At 32.4% G+C, this 21,861-nt stretch overlaps 1 protein-coding gene across 1 annotated transcript; it reads left to right on the forward strand.

Moving 5' to 3' along the window:
• The first annotated feature begins 5,690 nt into the window (after window positions 1-5,690).
• On the forward strand, window positions 5,691-7,540 carry LOC131603098 (cullin-1-like). The gene is made up of 5 exons (XM_058875357.1): window positions 5,691-5,996; window positions 6,065-6,167; window positions 6,249-6,434; window positions 6,531-6,578; window positions 6,724-7,540. The coding sequence occupies exons 1-5, from the start codon at window positions 5,860-5,862 to the stop codon at window positions 6,871-6,873; spliced, it is 624 nt and encodes a 207-aa protein (XP_058731340.1). The 5' UTR covers window positions 5,691-5,859; the 3' UTR covers window positions 6,874-7,540.
• The last annotated feature ends 14,321 nt before the right edge of the window (window positions 7,541-21,861 follow it).

Raw genomic sequence — 21,861 nt, forward strand, 5'->3', positions numbered from 1 at the left:
GACGTAAGTCCCGTGTTGATAAAGAATAATTGAAGCCTAATGTGGCAATTATGTTGAAGGTTCGATAAAGACCGGTGTTTGATTATGTTGGAGAGTCAACAAGAATCAATGTTCCATTATGTTAAAGGTTCGATAAGAACCAAGGTTTGATTATGTTGGAGGTTTAACAAGAGCCAACGTTTCGTTATGTTGAAGGTTCGATAAAAGATCGTACTGTGTTAAATATGGTTTGGAGATTTGGATGAAAATCATTTTTTTAATCATCTTGCGTCATATATGAATTGGAGTAGGTATCGTCTAGTGAGAGTATGTAGTACGATGTAGCTCACATGTAAATATTAATAATAGAGAAGGAGAGAGAGAATATTTTTAATAGAAATAAAAGGGTATTTTTGTAAATATTATTATGAGAGAGAGGAAAAAAGAGGGAGGTAAAATATATTTTTTAATAAAAATTAAAAGGATATTGTCGTAAATATTAATATGAGAGAAAAAATATATTTTTAATAGAAAATAAAAATGTATTTTCGTAAATATTACGAGAATATAAATTTTATAAAAAATAAAAGGGTATTTTTTAAATATTAATATGAGAGTGAGTGAGAATATATATTTAATAGAAAATAAAAAAGTAGTATTTTTGTAAATATTAATGAGAGAGAATATATATTAAATAGAAAATTAAAGGTATTTTCAAAGATATTAATATGAGAGAGAATATACTTTTAATAGAAAATAAAAGAGTATTTTCATAAATTTTGACATGAGAGAGAGAGAGTATTTTTAATAAAAAATAAAAGAGTATTTTCATAAATATTAACATGAGAGAGGGAATCCTTTTGTTAATAGAAAATAAAAGGATATTTTTATAAATATAAAATATGAGAGAGATGGAGAATATATTTTTAATAAAAAAAATATTTTCACAAATATTAATATGAGAGAAAATATATTTTTAATAAAAAATAAAAGATATTTTTGTATATATTAACAGGAGAGAAAGAGGGTATTTTTAATAGAAAATAAAACAAAAATCCTCCTATGACATTAAGTTGTACAGGTACACCGTATAAAATACAATAAATACATACTTATCCGTATTTTTTTGTTTTTTTTCTCACTTAAATATGTGTGCAGTGCAGCGTAGTTGTATAGGTACGGTCAGGGTCGGCCCAAACAATCTGGGGCCCTGTTTAAATTTAAAAAATAGGCCTAAAAATATATCAATTTATATCAATTTTTTTAAAATAATCGGTTTAAATCATAGATTCTGAAAACAAATCACGATTTTACCTATGTTTTTAAAGTACAAGTGTAAAATAGATTTTGAGAACAAATTATAATTTTATATCTATTCAAAAAAGCAGGCAAGTTCATTAGAAGACAAGCTAATGAAGTTGCTCATCCTTTCGCTAAGGCGGCTCCATCTCTTGCTAGTTTTCATGTTTTTAACGATGTACCTACTTGTATTTACAATATTATTATTAATGAAATGGTTTAGTTTCTTGTTGTCAAAAAAAAAAAAGGCAAAAAATATATTAAATTGATAATTAAAAAAATTATTGGGCCCTTCAAGACTTGGGGGCCAGTGCGGTAGCACAGACTGCACCTGCACTGGGCACGGTGTAATTTTGATACGGTATAGTAAATCGATGTTAAAATAGCATTTCTCAAGATAAAAATATATTTTTGTATTTTATGTATTTTGTACTATGGACAAAAAGTTGTCTAATTTTAGTTTTTGTTTCGACTCTATTCCTGATTTTTGTCATGTCCCATAAATATCTTAAATCAAATACAGCACAACTCCTTATTTTTTAGTAGATTAAACGCGCTCGAAGAGTTATGTAAATGATATCTGAAAAAGAATTAGATAGTAGAATGAGGGTCTTTCTAAATAATACAATTCGCTCATGTGATACAAATGATCTGACTAATAATTTTGTCAAAATTATTATTAACTATTTATTATTAAAAAATATATCAAATTAAATAATAATAATAATAATATTAATAATAGAGATTAATTAGAATATAATGTCAGTATAAAAACAACTTTACACCATCATCCAATTAGAATGAAGCATTTTAACACATGAGAATAGGGATGGCAAGTAGACCGACACACGAACAACGGATAAAAATCCGAGTTGACTGGGTTGGGGTTCGAGTTCGAGTGTCACCCGATATTTTGGGTTTGGATAGTGTGAAATTCGCACCCCGAAACCCGAAATCACACTCGCTTATATTTATTTATATATATATATATATATATATATATATATATATATATATATATATATATATATATATATATATATATATATATATATATATATATATATATAATATTGTGGAAAGTTGTAGGAAAAATGTATGTTATGTATTTTGCTGCGGGTTCAGGTTTGGGTGAAAAATCCCGAACCCAACGGGTGTGGGCGTGGGTGTTATTTGCCACCCAAATAACATTTGGGTTTGGGTTCGGGTGTCGATTTCGAATGCATGTTTGGGTAGTGTGAAACACGCACCCGACATGTTGCCATCCATGCATGGGAAGAGAGAATTATAGAAAAATAGTTATTTAAATGATTTAATTATAATTTTTTATTTATATTTTTAATTCCATACTTATGTATCAAAATCATTAATTATAATTGGATGATGGTGTAAAGTTGTTTTACACTGACAGTGTATTTTAATTAATCAAAACTAATAATAATAATAATAATAATAATAATAATAATAATAATAATAATAATAATAATAATAAGAGTGAAGTTTCGTTTTAGTCCCTCACAAAAACTGTAGAGGTCAGATTAGTCCCTGAGAAGAAGAAAAAACTCCTATTAAATCTCTTACATAAAAGGAATAGTCCAAACTAGTCCCTAAGAAAAAAAAGGTCTATATTTAATTCCTTACAAAATTTAATCAAGCCATGTTAATCCCTCTTTTAGTATTTTATTTCAAATCGATTTTTTTTATTTTTAAATTGTGATTGGACTCCTTTTTACGACTATTGAATTGAAATTATTTATGAAGGAATTGTAGATAAACCATCGCGATACCACAACGTTCTTTTTTTTTTGTTTGGTTTATTATTAGGCTTACGGGTGGGTGACTATGATTTTTGTTATTATGTATTCTTGTGTATTAGGTGTCGTTATTTTAGATGTGTTTTGATGAAGACAAAGTGCAAATCAAAAGATCATGTCAAAAAGTATGGAAAAAGCCTCAAGTGTAAGACTCATCATATTGAAAGCTAGCAATAAAATATTCAAGACTTTTACTTTGAAGACTAGCATGGATCATTGATGGATTGAGGTACAAGTATGCAATTATATTGATAATGTTAGTGCTCAAAGTCTATTCTCTTATGCATATCATATTCCATATAGTTTTCATGTGTTTACACGTGTTTAGAAATCTTTAGAGGCTAAGAAAATATAATTCATATCAAGGTCCTGCATAAAATTTCATTTCTGGAAATTCTGTGTTCAGTAGCAGAAACTGGTTTCCAGAAACTGGTTTCCCCTTCATGTCAGTTTATATTATGTTTCTAGAAATTCAAATTTTTCCTGCAGAAACCAGTTTCCTGAACGCAGTTTTTGAATATCAGTTGCAACGTTTCACCAGTAACTGGTTTCCCTGTTTTCAGAAACCGGTTTCCACGCCTGGCAGAGGTAAAAATAGCTGTTGGAAAATCTGAACGGATTTGTTTTAACATCTCTTAATTGTTGCATTGTTTCATTGTTTTACACACTTTCAAAAGGGTGTTAAGGCACTATATAAACACTATGTTTTCATATTTGAATCTCGCATCTTCCTTTTGCAATTATATACACTTACTCTCTCAATTTTCATACAAAGTGCTCATTGATATTCAAACTTTTACATTGAGTTTTTCTGCATTAGAGTTTCATACTAAGTCCAGAAAAATTCATATCATAAGTCATAAATATTGAGCATTATACTATCATTGATAATTGCTTGTTTGGAAGGGAAGATCAATCTTATAGATTGATATATGTTCATCAACATTACTACTCAAGTATATTTGGTTATTATTGACTTGCTATTCAGGATTGTTGGAAGCAAGGGTTTTTTATTAGTGAGAGGATTGTTCTCATAATCAAGTTAGTAAATCCAAGAGGATTGTTCTTGGTGGTTGAAATCTTGTTGTCCAGGATTGTTGGAAACAAGTTAGGCACTTTGAGAGGATTGTTCTCATAAGTGGTCTTAGTGAAAAATCCAAGAGGATTGTTCTTGGTCCAAGAGGATTGTTCTTGGTGTTTGTGTGGGTATTGTACAAGTCACAAACTATAGTAAAATCTCTTTCATGTTGAAAGGGGAATGGAGTACTCTCGGACTGTGAGGGGAACCAGTATACATCATTGTGTTCTTTATTTTTCCGCATTTACCGCTTTCACAAATCATAACCAGAAAAAAAAGTAATACATTTCTAAACTCTTGCACCAAACCAGAAAAATAAGAACAACATATTTCTAGAACCAGATAAATCTTCAAAGTCCTAATTCACCCCCTCTTAGACGCACTCTTATACTTACATCAATAACTTCTAGGAAAGGTTTTTTCAATTTCTCCACCATAGGAACAGAGGTTTCGCTTTGTTCTCTTTTGATATTGGTTTTTGTTTTTTCAAGGTGATGGTTTTCTTTTGCAATTGGCATCAGGTTTATTAATACCATTGAAAGAAAAAAAACTTATTCTCTCAATTAGGATTTTGAAACTCAATTATTTTGTCAAATCTATGTCTACAAAAACTCTCACATAAAGATCGAAGGCCCTGTCAAAAACTGGTTTGTTGGATTTACAATCTATGCATATTGGAATGCCTAAGCTGCTTACAAAAACAAAGATTATCTTTGGTCTCTAGTACTTATGGGAGAGACCATGAATTTTGACTTATACTTCAGCTGACATATGATGGACATTGGAGGTATAAATTCTCTAGTCCAAGGGAATAGCTTAAGAACACCAGGGTTTAGATTCCAGGAGCTCAGACATCTTACGCTATAGATATCTTTAAGGCTAGAAAAAAAACTCAAAAAAACTTTTGCCAATGAAGTAACGCCTCGTTTTCCAAGGAAGCTCCAAAGAGAGTTGAGCTTAGAGAGCAAACAAGCAATATTGAGGGTGGAGGAATCTTTGGTCCAAATTATTCTTCCATGGAGGTTGTGTTTGTAGCCTTCTAGACAAATTTTATAGTAATGAAATTTATGTAAAAAAAGTTATTTCTTGAATTTTTTTTAATTTGTATAAACTAAATTAAAAGTCATGCAATCCAACTTCTGATTCACTAATCCCATCAGTATCCAATGAGCTAATAATTTCACTAATCCCATGAGTATCCAATGAGATAATAATTTGACCGGAATAATGACCGGTCCGAATTTCAAAATATTGGTTTTGGTTGTTATTATATATTTTATTTTGTTCTTTTCAAAACAAAATAAAAAAACTTTTATTTGTAACTGTAGTTTTTAAATTAAAATTCTAAATAGCGCTAATTATAATTTTTTTCAAATTTGTTTCTACCAATCTACTATTAAAAAAAAATCAAATAAGATATTAAGTCATAAAAGATATTCTATTTTTATTAGATATGATATTTATTGATATTTAATGGAATGAATGAAATAGATTTGCTTGTATAAAGTCCAATAGCTGACTTTTATATCTTTTTGAGTGGCCACACCCTGGATTATATGCTAAGTTTTAGGGATTTATCTGTAAAATAAATTTGATATAATCTCCTATAAAAACCCTAATGATAACCAAAGTTAGGTATAGGTTTCACATTTGAATGCAGATTTAGGTATTTTTCTTCAATTCACCAACATGTCAAACTTTGAGCAAGTATTCGACTTTGAAGAACGATGGAGTTTTATGCAGAAGCGCATCAAGAAACTCCAGGACAATCTAGAAGGCTTGCCTGATACTCACCTCACTTCTGAGGATAACATAATGCTATACACGTACGTTTCAATTCCTTTTTGCATGTTTTCGTTTTAGGTTCAATTCTTTTGATTCCATATTTCTGCAGAACCGTCTACAATATATGCGCTCTAAAGTCTTATGACGATATATATTCCGAACTAGTTTACGAAAAGTACAAGCAAGTGTTTCCTGAATACATCAACTCAACTGTGAGTATATATTACTCTTAAACAACCTGTGAGTATTAACAATTGACATGATTAAAAATAATTTGATTTTGTTATCACTAGGTTATGCCATCTTTGGAAGGAAAGAAAGACCAACTCTTATTAAGAGAATTGCTTAGAAGATGGTCAAATCATAAAACTATGACCATTCGGCTCTCAAAGTTTTTTATCTATCTTGAGAAATACTATCTCCCAAAACTTGTTGTTCCTTCTCTTCAAGAAACTGGTTTCTTATCCTTCTATCACTTGGTTGGTAATCATATTCCTAGCTTTCAAATGTTACCCTAATTTTTATTTTACTTTCTTTTTTTTAACTATGTGTTCACTATATTTTATTTATCTCAGGTATGTGAGAGAATTAATCAACAAGTAATGGATGCAATATTAGCAATGGTATTCTCTTCTGTTTTCCATTCCTAAGTTACTTATTTATTTGTAGAAGAATACTAAATTTTTTCTAAAAGTACTTGTAAACAATCCAATATTAATTGGAATTTTCTCTGTAATGAATTTTTTATTTTCTTTTCTTGGTAACTAGATTGATCTGAAACTTGTCGGAGAGACAATTGATGAAACATTGATCAATAATGTATTGGCGGTCTATTTAGAGATTGGAGAAAATACAAATATAGAGGAACCAAAAGAATTTGCAGAAACAATGAGGATGAAAGTCAATGCAACATTCTAAATGCATGTGGAAGCTTCAAATTAGATCAAATTGAAAGTATATAACATATGATTGCTACTTTATTTTCAATTGTATAGCTTGATACTAAGTGGAGAATTGAATCTTTCGATTTGAAAGTATAAAAGAAATTGTAACTATGTTTGATTGAAAATATTTTTACATACTTTTTCAATAGTAAATTAATCTCCTAAATTGCTGCTACATCTATAAAAACATATTTTTAAGTGGTTTTGAGAAATCACAAATTCAAGTTGTTTGTTGTTTGGAATGAAAAGCTGATAAGGGTGCACTCTTGGTGGGTTCTCTTTATAAGCTAGTTGCTCAAGTGTTGGAGTCAGGACTAGCTATGGTTATGGATAAACATGTTTTTTATAATGAATCATTTTTCCTTAAAGGTAAGTTATTAGTTGACGGTGTAATGATAGTGAATGATTTTGTAGATTTGGCAATAAAAAGTTCAAGAAAACATGTCTCATTTTAACTGGGGATTTTGAAAAAGCGTATGATTCAGTGAATTGAAGTTTCCTGAATTATATACTTATTAAATTTTGGATTAATGTTAAGTGGAAAGCTTGGATGCGGGTCTGTGTGTATCCAGAAACCTTCGAATTTTGATTAATGGGTACCCGACTCAAGAAATTAGCATCCAAATGGGGATGAACCAATGCGACTCTATGGCTCCTTTTCTTTTCCTCTAAGTGGCGAAAGACCTTAGTGGGTTATTTTTTGGGGTTTTGAGTTGGATCTTTTCTCTTGTTTTAGGGTGGGGGCTCCTTGAATTTGGTGGCCTCTCATCTTCATTATGTGAATGACAAACTTATCTTGGAGGATGCCTTAGTTGGGAATCTTTGGTGTGTTAAGGCCGTCTTGTGGAATTTTAAGCTTGCATCGGGTTTTGGGGTCACTTTTGCTCAGACTAGTCTTATATGGCTTAAAGTGGACCCAATTTTTCTGGGCCTGGTTGGTGATGAGTCAATAAGTAATTATATACGCATAACAAGTATTTGTAAATACTGTTACCCAACTTAAGCTTCATGATCGCAGTGCAAGTAATTATGTCGTGACGAGGTGGCCGATAAGCCGGTATATGTCATGATCATAGTGCAACCAATTATCCGAATTGGACTTGGTCAATATTAGTGTCTTTAACATATATACATATTGTTTTTAACAGATTACACATATGTATATGAAGTATAACCTTATGCATATGAACTCCTTTTCAATTTTAGAAAGGAATTTAGCAGCAAATAAGTATCCCAGCTTTTATCGAGAAGGCCATGAAATTACTTTAATGTAAATAAGTACCTTTCAACACAAATTAGCAAAAATGAGGATACTTATCTAAGTTCGCGGTGCGATACGAGCTCCATTCTGGGAATTGTTTTGCAAGTCAGTTTTCAATCGGAACTCCCGGTGTCGGTGTCCACGAGGACAATATGTCGGTTCATTCCAGAAACAAATTGGTTCCTCCGGTGTCATTGATAGCCCGACTTCAGCGACCAAAGATAGCATAACATAGTAGTAATAACATTTAAGAAAAGATGCAGCTTATTGCAGTATACTTTTGTTAGACAATGGCTCGAAACTATATCTATTGCTACGGATGTTGATTGCTTAGCCTTCAAAACTTGGATACTTTAGGTGGTATCCAATTCGTAACGGCATAACCTCTGACGACCCTTCTGAGAGTTTCTGCTGAGAGTGACTGGTGACCTTTTACAGCCCCCGCTATGCTTGATACATCGCAACAGCAAACATTTTGCAGTGATTCGTCCAGCTTAGTCACATATTTGTCGTGCAGGATTCGCTACTAAACTCTGTCAGTTCCGAAGAGCAAAGATAAGATTAATATGATGCATTCTTTTAGTATAACATAATAGCATCAAAACAAGCATCAAATATGTGTTTAATCAAATGACAACAGTCTGCCGTGATTAGTTAGTAAAACTAGTAGAGATTACTTATCTTTCCATTTTGCAGCGACTGCCCGATGATTTGCGATATCAATTCGGAGACTTTGTTGTCGCCGATAGCATGGAGTTATTCTCAGAGGATTTGCTGTCTTCGAGCTTATCCCGTAGAGCATTCGCTGCCCTTAAAACCAAGAGTATAGGCGCCTTCCGACGAAATGCTGCCGTTTCCTTTGAGTACAAGATACTTTCATTGAGGCCGTCTGACGAAATGGTTCTATCTTGCAAAGATTGTTGCGCGTCTTGCTAATGTTCTGCCTTTAATCTGTGATTGCGCAGAGGTGTGATACTGTCGTCCCTGTGTTTTTACTACCGTTGCAAATTGCCCTTAACAGTTGGCTAATACAAGAAAATTAACATAGCAGTAGAAACACAAAAACAATCCTTATAGAAGTCTATGTGTATTTCCACTGAATATTATCTAATGTATACACAATTTATGGGAGGAAAGGCAAAATAGATTATCAAGAGATTGAAAACTTGTAGCGCGGATGGAGTTCCCGAACGGCCGGAGTGAATATCGAGCTGGTTCCTTCGTTAAGAAGGCACACGGAACTTAACCGTCATTGTTTCCTCGTTATTCATCCAACATAATAGTTTATAACCGACAATGCTTCTAAATGCTGACTCCGCCGACACTGCATGACAGATTGTTTTCCATCTGACCTTTGCAGGCGACTTTGCTTGATGAAACCGTGCTTTCAATTGTAATAATTGTGGGAGACCGTTTTTCAATATTGCTTTAGCTGATAACGAAACATTTCACGTGCTCATTAGAAATCCGAAGAGCTATGATCATCGCACCAATTAACTCATCAATCGAAAATGTTAATCACAACCGTCGGTGTTAGAAACAAACATCATCCGGGCATGCTCGATCAATAGAACATGCAATTAATTCATCATCCGAGGGCCACGACGGCACAGTGACGTGACTCTAAGTTGGATATTTTGTTATCGATTCCTGCTTGCCGAGACCTGCAGAGGGCAGCTGGAGTTTCACTCTGATGTCGCATTGCAATTCTCTTGATCCCGATATACAATCGGGGACCGATTTCACCATATTGGACCTTTTGGACCAACAAGGACAGAAGGAAGATAATCGAGATCACCCAAGCGAACTCGGAAATATAGACGCTGCCACATTTGCAACGTGATACTTCTCCTGCGGTTTCCCTCTTTAGGTGTGTCGGTAGTGACATTTGAATTGTATATTTCGGCGCAAGGAAAAGCTTGTTTTCTTTTAAATTGATAGAGTGGTCGATATGGGCTTGAAGCCCCGTGGTTCACCACATCTATGGATGGTTATTGAATGTTTAAGGCATAGATTCGATGTAAATCTCACACAGAAACAGTAGTTGTTTTTGGATCATTGTGTGGTCCGAGAAAGTTTTACCGGATTCTCATAGACGGCGTCAATGTTCTTACATAAAAAACCAAATTTAAGGAGCTTGCCCTCAGAGGTAAGAGAAACTTAGGGGGAGGATGATTTGGTGACTATCTTTGGGGATTTGGAAGTACGTTAGAATCACGTATTATTCCAAGAGAGGTATCTTATTTATCCCTCTTGTGGGAGCAGAGAGAGGTCTTGAGAGGATGAGAGGGTGATCGGGATGATCCATGCCTTTAGCCTCTGTCCCCCTTTTATAGTGCAGTCAAGCTTCATTAAGATCTGTAACTGAATCTTAATGTCTTGTAACCGACAATTAACCACTTGTAATTAGGGGTGATCAAAACCAAAACAACCCAATAGAAAATCGCAAACCAAACCAAACCAAACCGAAACTGCAAAAAACCGCATTTGGTTTGGATTAGTTCGGGTCAGTTTTTACAAAACCGCACGGTTCGGTTCGGTTTGCGGTTTGTATTTTGTAAACCGAACCAAACCGAATCAAACCACACTATGTTACAACCTAAATTTTACTAACTCACATCCAACCCAAACTTAAACTTATTATACATTAGCATTATGATTACGAACAATTTTCTCATCCTTACACATATAATTTCAGTCCCGATCTTCTAAAATCTCTAATAACATTATCGCACCTTCTTTGCCACATACATCTTCCCTCTTCTTCTATAATCTCTACTCTCTTATATTCTTTCTTTTTCACCTTCTCATTTTTATGTAAATGTTCCGTATTTCAGTTTCGTTTTTATTGCATATCTTCTTCTCTAATCTCTCAACACTTTTTTTCTTTTTCACTTTCACTAATCTTTCGTCTCTTCTATTTTTTTGTTTCGTTATAATAATTTTTATATTGTTTTATGCTATTATTTTATGTTTAATATTCCACTTTTGTCTAATTTAATTTTTACATATTAAATGGAAAATTGTTGTCAAAATATGACGAGTTTTGTTGTTATTTGATAGTGTATGAATGTATAAATACAAAATTATGTTATCATCTATATGTGTATGTATGGCTCAATAAAATATTTGTAAAAAACCGAACCAACCGAACCGAACCAAACCGCATTAGTTTGGTTTGGTTTGGTTCAGATTTTTTTTAAAATCCAACCGAACCAAACCAAACCGCACTATTTTTTCTCTTGCGGTTCGGATGATTTTTTTCGTCAAAACCGCTCAAACCGCATCGCGAGCACCCCTACTTGTAATGTATGTAACCACCCATAATGGCATGTAACGTCTGTAACCGTTCATAATGGCTGGTAACGTCCCGGCTTCCGGTTAAGTACCTAATTTTGCCTACACGCAGTTCTCGGCTGACTTAAACCTTGCCGGGTAGAGTTCAGTGCTCGGCCAAATGCCCTTTATTTGCTATAGGTCTCGTCCTTATAAATATCCCGAGCCCGGAACACCTTCTAATCTTCTTTTTAGGTAATTTTATTTCAGGATTTTCCTTTTCGAGGATTTGGAGCTTGATAGAAGAGATGGATTTCAAGAACCAAAGATAAAGTTTATTAAAGCTTCAAGGGCGCGTCGCGCACTATAGCGCGCGTAGCGCGGCCTAGGACATTTTCTTAGCCTCTTGACAGAGTGTAGCGCGCTTGGCGCGGAAAGGAGGGCGTGTAGCATGCTTTAGGGCGGTTTGATCATTTAACGAAGGCGCGCATAGCGCGCTAGAGGGTACGACGCGCGCTCTATGATATTTTGCTGCTCTATAAATAGAACAAATCAGATATTTTGTGATGTTATCCACTTTTGAGAGAGAAACAGAGCAATATCCTACTGTAGCATTATATAATCGAAGATCCGGAGCATCAATCGTCGATAAATTATCGTTGATGCTTGATCATCTTCATCTCTTCCTTCTTGTGCAAGCTACCATGTCAATGGATTGCTAAATCACCTTGGTATCAAGACAAGATGTAATCTTCCTTTCATTGTGTATGTTGTTCTTATGAATATTGTGTATGAACAAGTTATGTATCAATATAGATGATATAGTTTGCTTATTCTTAGATTTCTATGGTTTAAATGTTTGTGAAATACAATATTTATATCTTGACCTAACTTTATCATCTATCAAACATTAAGTCTAGACATGGAATTAGTGGTTGATATTCACTTTGTATCGGTTTATAAATATTATTTGTGTTGTTCAATCGGTTGAGAAATTGTTGGTTGAACAATACGATAAAACTTGTTATACCGTTTCGGACACGGACGGTATAAACGAATGATACGTGGTATTATTGATTATTAACGAGTTCATATGCATGATTATAGGAAGACATACAATTTAGGTTGATGAAATCAAGTCTTGATACTTCTTTAAAAACTTTAAACTTTTCTAATTTTAATCTTTGCTACTAAAACTTGTGAATGAACTTTGAGACAACCAAACCCAAAGTAACTCTAGCTCACGACACTATAAACTGTAGAACGACGGTAATATCTCATCAATCTCTATGGAAATGATAATTAAAAAGTACTCAAATATACTATCAATAGTGGCATATGTGTGTTATAAGATCTTTAAGTGGTGTGGGTGTTATTTGGTGATTTCTATGGATTACAAGTCTTTTCTAAGTTATTTACTTCGCTAAGAGGAGAGCACTGCTTGTGGTAGCCTCATCATGATTAGGCATTCAACATTTTGGTTGACATGGAAATATCAAAATAATTTGTTTTTTTAAGATCATCAACTAATTCTAATGATATGGAAGACTTGTTAAGATCTTGTGTCTTAGAGCAAGGAGGAGCTTAAGACAATTACTTGTCGTTGATTAAGTTTACTTATAATAACAAATTCAATTCTAGAATTGGAATGATACCTTTTGAGGATTTGTAAGGTAGGAGGTGTAGGACACTTTTTTGTTGGTATGAGTCTGGAGAAAGTTTTGTGTTTGGCCTAGAGACTGGTCAGCAGACTACCGAGAAAGTTAAGATGATTCAAGAGAAGATGAAGGCATCGCAGAGCAGGCAAAAAAGTTACAATGATAAGCGGAGGAAGGCTTTTGTGTTATGAGAAGGTGACCATGTGTTTCTGGGAGTCGCTCATGTGACTGGTGTTAGTTGTGCGCTGAAGTCTCTGAAGCTTACTCTTTGTTTCATTGGTCCTTATCAGATTATCCATAAAGTTTGAGTTGTTGCTTATCGAGTTGTGTTACCATTGTCTCTTTCGAACCTTCATGATGTTTTTCATGTGTCTTAGCTTCGAAAGTATATTCTTGATTCGTCTCATGTAATTCAAATGGATGATGTACAAGTTAGAAATAACTTGACTATTGAGGTATCACCCTTGCGGATTGAGAATCGAAAGGTGAAGCATCTAAGAGGTAAATAAATTTCTATGGCGAAGGTTGTGTGGGGAGGACCTGTTGGAGGTAGTGTGACGTGGGAGCTGGAGACTGAGATGAATGGATCTTACCCTGAGCTTTTCCCTTCAAGTAATTTTTTAGGGAGAAAATCCTTTTAAGTGGGAGAGAGTTATAACACTCAAACTTTAGTTATTTATTTTTAATTTTATTTATATTAATTTATTTTAATTACTTGAGTGATATATGTGTTATTGGAATTGTTGTTATTTAATTATTAATTATATAATTAGAGATAATTGAGAAATATGTATTTTGAGTAATCGCTGAAGGTGTGGTGAGAATTAGTAAAATAATACAATTATTGAGGTAATTGAGTTTATTAGAATAACTAGATAATCATTTAATTAGAATATTATTTGAGTTAAAATAAAATAATTATTTTATAATTATTTTTAATTACTTGAATAATAGAAATCGAATGGAAAATAGAGTATTAGTGAGGGTGTGAGAAGAGTTTGGGGTTGAAAGAAGTAATTGGTACTTTTAGGTTAAATAAATAAAGTGAGTGGAAGTTTTGTCACTACATGCAAAACTGAGAAAAAGAGGCATAGCTTAGGAAATAAGAGAACGACTGATTAGAAAGACCGAGAATTCACCTATCTTTAACTTCGAGGTAAGGGGAAACTATCCGCTTACGGGTGGCTAGGCAATCAGAGAATGAGGGGTCCTTACCCTCCTATCTTTTTCTTCTTCTATTTCTATGTTTGTTGCCTAAGGGTTTGCCTTAACCCTTTTGATTTTAAGTCTTTAATATTATTGAGTTGTTTTGTTTGAATCCATGTTGAATGTTTTGATATGGATATATAATAATTTGTGGTTGTGCCCTTTGTTTGAATCCCTGTTGAATGTTTTGATGTGGATATATAATACTTCGTGGTTGTGCCCTTTGGGCAAAATTTCAATAATTAGATCTTGGTATAATTTTTTGTGTTTGATTTGTGTTGTTTTGACCGATAACTGAAAATTCCCAAATAATTTTTTTCCGAAAAATAAAAAATAACAAGGAAGTCAAAAATCGGATCGAATCGAGTCGAGGATGTGTTAGACGACAGACTACGAGGTGAATAGATCACTAATGAGATTTTCTTATTTAAAAATCTATTTTAGAAATTTTTTAACTATGGCTAGCGGAAACAATCTCGGATCGACAGTCATCTATCTCAAACCGTTATAAAAAAGATCAAATATGCGTTAAAGTTAAACCACATAAAACGTATTCAATTTTTTGGTAAGTTTTGTGTTAAAAGCCAAAGAGGAGTAATGTTACTTTTGATGACATGGTTGTTGTTTATGTTCCTTGGGAGCAGTATTCTTGTTAGGACGTAATGAAGGATTCAGAGTTTTGGTTTTATGAGAGTTGTTTTAAAGGGGAGTTTTCTCTCTTCCATGGGATTTGTTACTATGGAGTTTAGGGATACACTTCGTTTGGAGTTTTTAATTTTGGTTGGTTTCTCTGTTTTGTAAGAAGTTTCTAGGAAGGGTAACTCAAGATTTTTTTCGAAATGTTCTTTGTGAATTACTATTTTCCCATTTTTCACTGATGATATAAGGTGAAATTTCTCTGGTACAGGGTAGACACGTGTTAATACTGATTTTCCAACATCAGGAAAAATGTTATGGCATATGCTCCTGATAGAGAATAATAGCATTCATCTATAACTTTTAGTAACAGATAAACCACCGAATGGCAACCATCACAAATCACAGGTTAAGATCTATGTCTCATCTCAAACAACAATGTCAGGACAAATGTCTTGACATCATCTATTGACAGAACACATATTTACCAAACAAAAATATACGCAGAAAACACTTGCAGAATGGTAAATAAAACAGAGGAATTGTTAACCCAGTTCAATGTAACAACACCTAATTTGAGGGCTACAAAGCCAGGAAGAAAATCCACTATTAGTAGTATTAGTTCAAAGTGTAAACAGTCACAATTTACAACTTCTCTTCTAATCCCTACTGTACATATTTGGAATATTTGGGCCGATCAGGCAAGCCGGGTACCAAAGTAGAGGGATATGATCAGTCCCGAATAATACCAGCTTGGTAAGGGCTTACAGCCCAAAGTGGATTTTCAGCCCGATTAAAGTCCCCAACCGGTTAAGATAGAATCTTCAGGTCGGCGGACATTTTCACGAACAAGGTTCAAAACCGTTCTACCCAAGTCGCCCGTAGCCGTCATCCACATAAAAGGATTTCGCCATTACGGAATTTACAACTCATTAATGACCAGGCGGTGGAGGTCACTGTAGCTCGCTAATGATGGAGGAAATCCAAGGTCCCTTCATTTATGAGGGTGGTTACTGCTCCAACAGTTATAAATAGGGCTCCCAGCCGAGGGATAAACAAGACGCATTTTATCTTGAGCTTGCATCACTTGTACTGCTCAAATCCCTAAAGTAAAACACTACAAACTCCTGTGTGGCCTCGCTGAAATCTTCTTCCAGGAGGTAATCAAAAGTGTTCTACAGGAACACCTACCCAATGCAACTTCTGCCTAGAAATCAACATCTAGACTTAGGAAATAGTCATCCCACCTCCAATCACCGTAGTGATAAACAAATAGTCCCAATCACAGTTGTTTTAAAACAGGTCACAATTCCAATAAAAAAATCAATCAAAATCTAGTGATAAAAGAAGATCATACTTCCAACAAAATACTTAGTCTTGCTTCACATTCAATTAAAATGTAAAGAAGTAGTAGAAAATTAAATTGTCTTAATTTATTTCTTCAATATATCTCATGAACAAACTAACAAAAAAAATTTAAATTTAAACTTATTATATCAAATTAAATTTTAATTTGTAAACCAAACCATATTATATAGTAAAATAGTAGAGGCACTTATTGGTATATTTTTTAGATTTATTACTCATTGTATGTAGTACATAAAATAAACTATAACTTTTATTAACAAAATAATATTGTTAAATTATTAAATTGAGAATATATTATTTTTCTACATTTTTTATATATTTAGTTTTTTCTTGGTTATACCAAAAAAAAATTGATTTATTTTTTATTTTTTATTGTAATTTAATCTAGTTTAAGTTATGTCACTTTTTAAATATATATTATTTTCCTGTACTTAAATATCAAATAATATTCTCATATTTTATTTAATATTTTTAACTTTATTTTCTTTTATTTTTTGTTATATCTTTTATTCAATATTCAAATAAAATGTAAAGAAGTAGTAGAAAATAAAATTGTCCTAATTTATTTCTTCCATGTAATGTTTTAAAAATCGGACCCATCATCAACCCGATGAGGGTACTGGGTCACCGGTTCATCGGTCGAACCACTGGGTCACTGATCGAACCGCATGACTAAACCAGATTAAACCGGATAAAATCGAATTAAACCTGTCATTATAATAAAACTATATAGGTAAAAAATCGGTCGAATCGGATCATTCAATCTCTAAAAAAATATAACTAGCACTTAAATTTTTAGAAAATATCATATCACAAATTCAAACATAAGTATTACACATAACAAAATAGTACAAATTACAAAGTCTAATTGCAAACAAAGTATAATTGCAACATAATCTAATTTAGTACTTTAGAACAAAAATACTCCAATATCTATCAAATTTAATTCAAAGGAGGTAAAATTATTTCAATATTGGGATCTCCTTCAATATCAAAATCATTAGCGGCAAAATCAATCGCATTTGCCACATCTTCCCCGTCAATGATATCATTACTTTGGTTGTTTTCTCCGGAATTAAGTTGTGCATCTCCTTCAACGTCAAGCTCATCCAAATTTAATTCATCTATAACAACATCAATTTAAAGAGTTTAGAAATTGACATATTTTAATAAATTAAAATAACATAATTGTAATCACAAAAACTAATACCATACCAATATCATTTGAAATAGCTTGGATTATCATACTAGCAAGATATTTGCGTGGTGCTTCCACCTCCTTAATGGTCAAAAATGGTGGTGAATCCTCCAACACTCAATTACAATGATCACCAAGTGTTTCAAAGTTGATAGGATCATAATTTTGTTTATTCTTGATCCTATAAATCATTAAGGAATCAAACAATAATATATATTCTTAACAAACAAAGAAATATCACATATTCTTAAGTATAAAACCATATAATTATCTTAATAAAACAAAAAAATATCATATATTCTTAACCATAGAACCATAAAACCAATATTCATTAAGCTTTTGTTAAACTATTTTGTAGCCGTAAGTTGTAACGAACATAAACAAGATCATTAATAATAGTCATTAAGCTTTTGATGCTCCAACCTATTTCTCTTTTTTGAATGAATGTGTTCAAACACACTCAAATTTCGCTCACAACTAGATACACTACAAGTTTGACTCAAAATTCGAATAGTCAGCTTTTGCAAATTAGGCACTTCGGTTCCATTAGTGTCCTGCCATTGATCTAGAATAATGCATGTGAAAAAATTACAAAACATTTTAAAATACATATTGACATTGTACAAAAATACATAAAGTTAATCATATAATTTTACCTGGAAAAACTTCATCTCGGTTTTCTACAGTTGTTGTCCTTCCAAAACTACCTTCACAATTTTTGAATAAAGTCATCTCAACAATTAATTTAGATCGCAATTCCTTGCTATCATAAGCATACTTTTCAATAACATCCAAAAGGCCTTGAGTGGTGGACTTGTTTTTTTTCATATTCTGGATTAAATCTACAAGATGGATTTAACCAATAACCAGCCGCATGAAGATTTTTGCGAAGTTGTGCATCCCAACGATTATCCAAGATCTTCAAATAAGACTCTACTTTCAACTTATTTCTTCTAAGCCTCTTCTCAATCTCCTCTCTTGCTTTATACATAGCTCGGTAGAGATATCCCATAGCCGATTTATCTTCACTATCAACAATACGCAAGACACGTAAAAGAGGTTACGTAATTTTCACTATGTCAGCACATTTAGACCAAAAGCTTGAGTTTAAGACTTGTTCCACAAATTGCTTTGCCTTGACATATTTGGAATAATTCGTGGTTGTCCACTCTTTGAATGTTACCATGGCTCTTAGTGCATCTTTATGAGACAAAATACTTTGCAATGCAATGAAATTAGTAGCAAAGCGGGTTGGAGCAGGACGGAGTATTTCTCTTCCACTTGTATGTTATCTCATTAACTACAATGCAAAACAATGATTATATATGTATTTGGTAGTTTTTGAAGTATGTGACACTGCCTCACTTACTTCCTCCAATTTCCACATGTCTTGCAACATCAAATTAATACAGTGTGCTGCACAAGGAGACCAAAACAACTTAGGAAACTCCTTTTCCAACACCTTTCCAGCAGCAACATAATTCACAGCATTATTTGTAAAAATTTGAACAATATTTTCCGGTCCAACATACAACACTACTTCCTTGAAAAGCTTAAACAATGTGTCTGTAATTTTAGAAGCAACAGAGGCATCAACAGACTTTATGAAAACAATTCCTTTGGGGAAGTAAACTAAAAAGTTGATAAGAGTTCTCCTACAACGATCAGTCCACCCATTTTCCATAAGAGTACAACCTGCATCCTTCCAAATAGAACGATATTGCTCTATCTGTATCTTCACGTCATCAACCCACTTATTTAACAAATTACTATGAAGAGCATGCATGATAGGAACTTTATATCCAACACCCATGCAACAATGAGCATCAACGGCAGGTTGAAAATACGGCGAATTCACCCCCTCCTCAGTAAATGAATCGCTTTCAGCCACATCTGAAGTTTTTCTTTTCTTGCTCCACTCATTAAAATGTTGTTTCATTTGAAAACGAATTTCAGCAGGCACTGACATAAATTTCAATGTTTCCTACTATTCCAGCCAAGTGTTGATTTACCCTATGAATTCCACCTCCACCAAAAGCTTTGTGACAATAGATATAAATAAGAGATTTTCCATAAGGAGTTTTAGTACAATGTGCCCAAGCTATATCAATCTTTCCTCTAACATTAGTTTGAACTAAACTATGAGCTGAAGAGGCTTCTTGTGATGGTGGTTGTGATGATGATGTTTATGAAGATGCCATTTTTCTATAAAATAGTTCAAAATTGCCAAATTCAAATTCAAATTGCCAAATATAAAGATGTGAGTCTCACATATGAGATGAAACATTAATAGCACAAAATACAAAGATGTCAAATTCATATTTGAATTAAAATATAAGTTCATAGTGACTAATACTAATAGTATCCCAATTGGTTTCATATTTGAATTCTAGTTAAAATATAAGTTCACATTGGCTAATATAAGTTCACAAATTCAAAAAATAAAAAAACATGTAGTTTTCTATACATTTATAATGGCTATGTAGATTCACGCCTTGTTTTATAATATAGATTTAAGTTGATTCAACCTCTTAATTATATTAGCAATATAAAATAGCAGTAACATAAAAAGTTCAATTTCTAAATTGAATTCAAAGAGAATTTAACAGTTTCACAATCAACTATTTCTAGAAATACATACAAAATAATTTTAATACTAATTATACAGTGTGGTTTGAAAGTGATATGTTCAAAACATTGAAACTCATAAGCTAACATTGACAGAACAACAAAAACAGTAGTGACAGCCGACAACAAGTTCAGTAGCGAAACAACAAAAGCAGTGCATATTGAAACTCATCTTATAAAAGCATTGAACAAACATTGAAACTCATCTAATTATAACATTGAACAAACTTATCAGTGAAAGAACAACAAAAACAGTAGCGACAACAAATTCATAATAGAGGGTTTCAACTTCCAATAACAGTATCTCTCAGCAATAAATCTCTAGGCTACGTTACGTCAGTTTGATGGATTGGGAGAGAAGAGAACATAAACTAACATTTAGACATTATTGAAACATTGAACAAACCCTAACCTGATGAGCTTTTGGTATGTCGCAGAGGAGAGAAACGATGGTAGCGCGACATGCGAAGGAGAGAAACTCAGAATTTCAACAGTGCAGCGGGAGATACAAGGTGGTGCGACGAAGATGGTTTGAGAGAGACCGAGAGAGCGAGGTCTTTATCTTTTCTCCTTTCTGCGTTTTTTCTATTTTGAAAGGAAGAAGAAATTAGAAAACAAATATGGATTGATATTTTGAAATGTTAACGTCGGTTTTGGTATTTTAATTTTAATTTAAAAAAAACTTTAAACTAAAACGACGTCGTTTCAATTTAAAAGTAAAAAAAATGCATTCCAACCGCGGTTTTCTGGAAACCGCTGGTTTTTCGAGTTTAAGCGGTTCAAAACGGTTCACACCGGTTTTCGCCAGTCCAAAGACACGGACGATCCAACAAATGAATCAGACCGACAATTGATCCGGTTTCCGGTTCAACCGATCCGACCGGCCGGTCCAGTCCAATTTTTAAAACTATGCTTCCATGTATGTCATGAACAAAATTAATAAAAAAAGGTTTAAATTTAAATTGTTTCAATCAAATTAAATTTTAATTTTTAAATTGAACCACATTATATAGAGAAAATAGGAGACGTACCGACATTGTAAAATAACTTTACATTGTCCTAATTTATTTATTAGTATCATTTTGTAGATTAATTATACATTGTATGTGATACATACAAAAAAACTATAATAAAATAATTTTAAGGTTAAATTATAGTTTTAGTTATCTGATTTTATCTAATTCATGAAATTAGTTTCTATATTTTAAATTCAAATAGTTTGAATTCTCTTATTTTAAATTCAAATAGTTTTCGTCCTTACACATTTTTTCATAAAAAATCAATGATATTTTTTTAGTTCTTAAATTATTTATTTTATCTATGAAGTTCCACAATAAGTTTATATATCTTGATTTGTCATGTTTCACACATAATTTATCATTTAAAAAAATAAAAACATAACTAATTTTAAAATAAAAAATATGAGAGAGATACAAACGGTTTAAATTTAAGACTTAGAGGAGCAAAACTGTTTAAATTTAAAATAGAGAAATTAATTTCGTGAATATATATATATATATATATATATATATATATATATATATATATATATATATATATATGGTATTTTTTATTGACTATACCAAAACGTTTATGTTGATTTGTTTTTTATTATTTTTATTGTAATTTATTTTACTTTAAGTAAATTTATGTCACTTTATGAATATATATAGTTTTCTGGCATAAAATATTAAATAATGTTATCATATCATATTTTATTTAATTTTTAAA

The sequence above is a fragment of the Vicia villosa genome, linkage group LG1 (assembly GCF_029867415.1).
Source record: "Vicia villosa cultivar HV-30 ecotype Madison, WI linkage group LG1, Vvil1.0, whole genome shotgun sequence".
Classification (NCBI taxonomy): domain Eukaryota; kingdom Viridiplantae; phylum Streptophyta; class Magnoliopsida; order Fabales; family Fabaceae; genus Vicia; species Vicia villosa.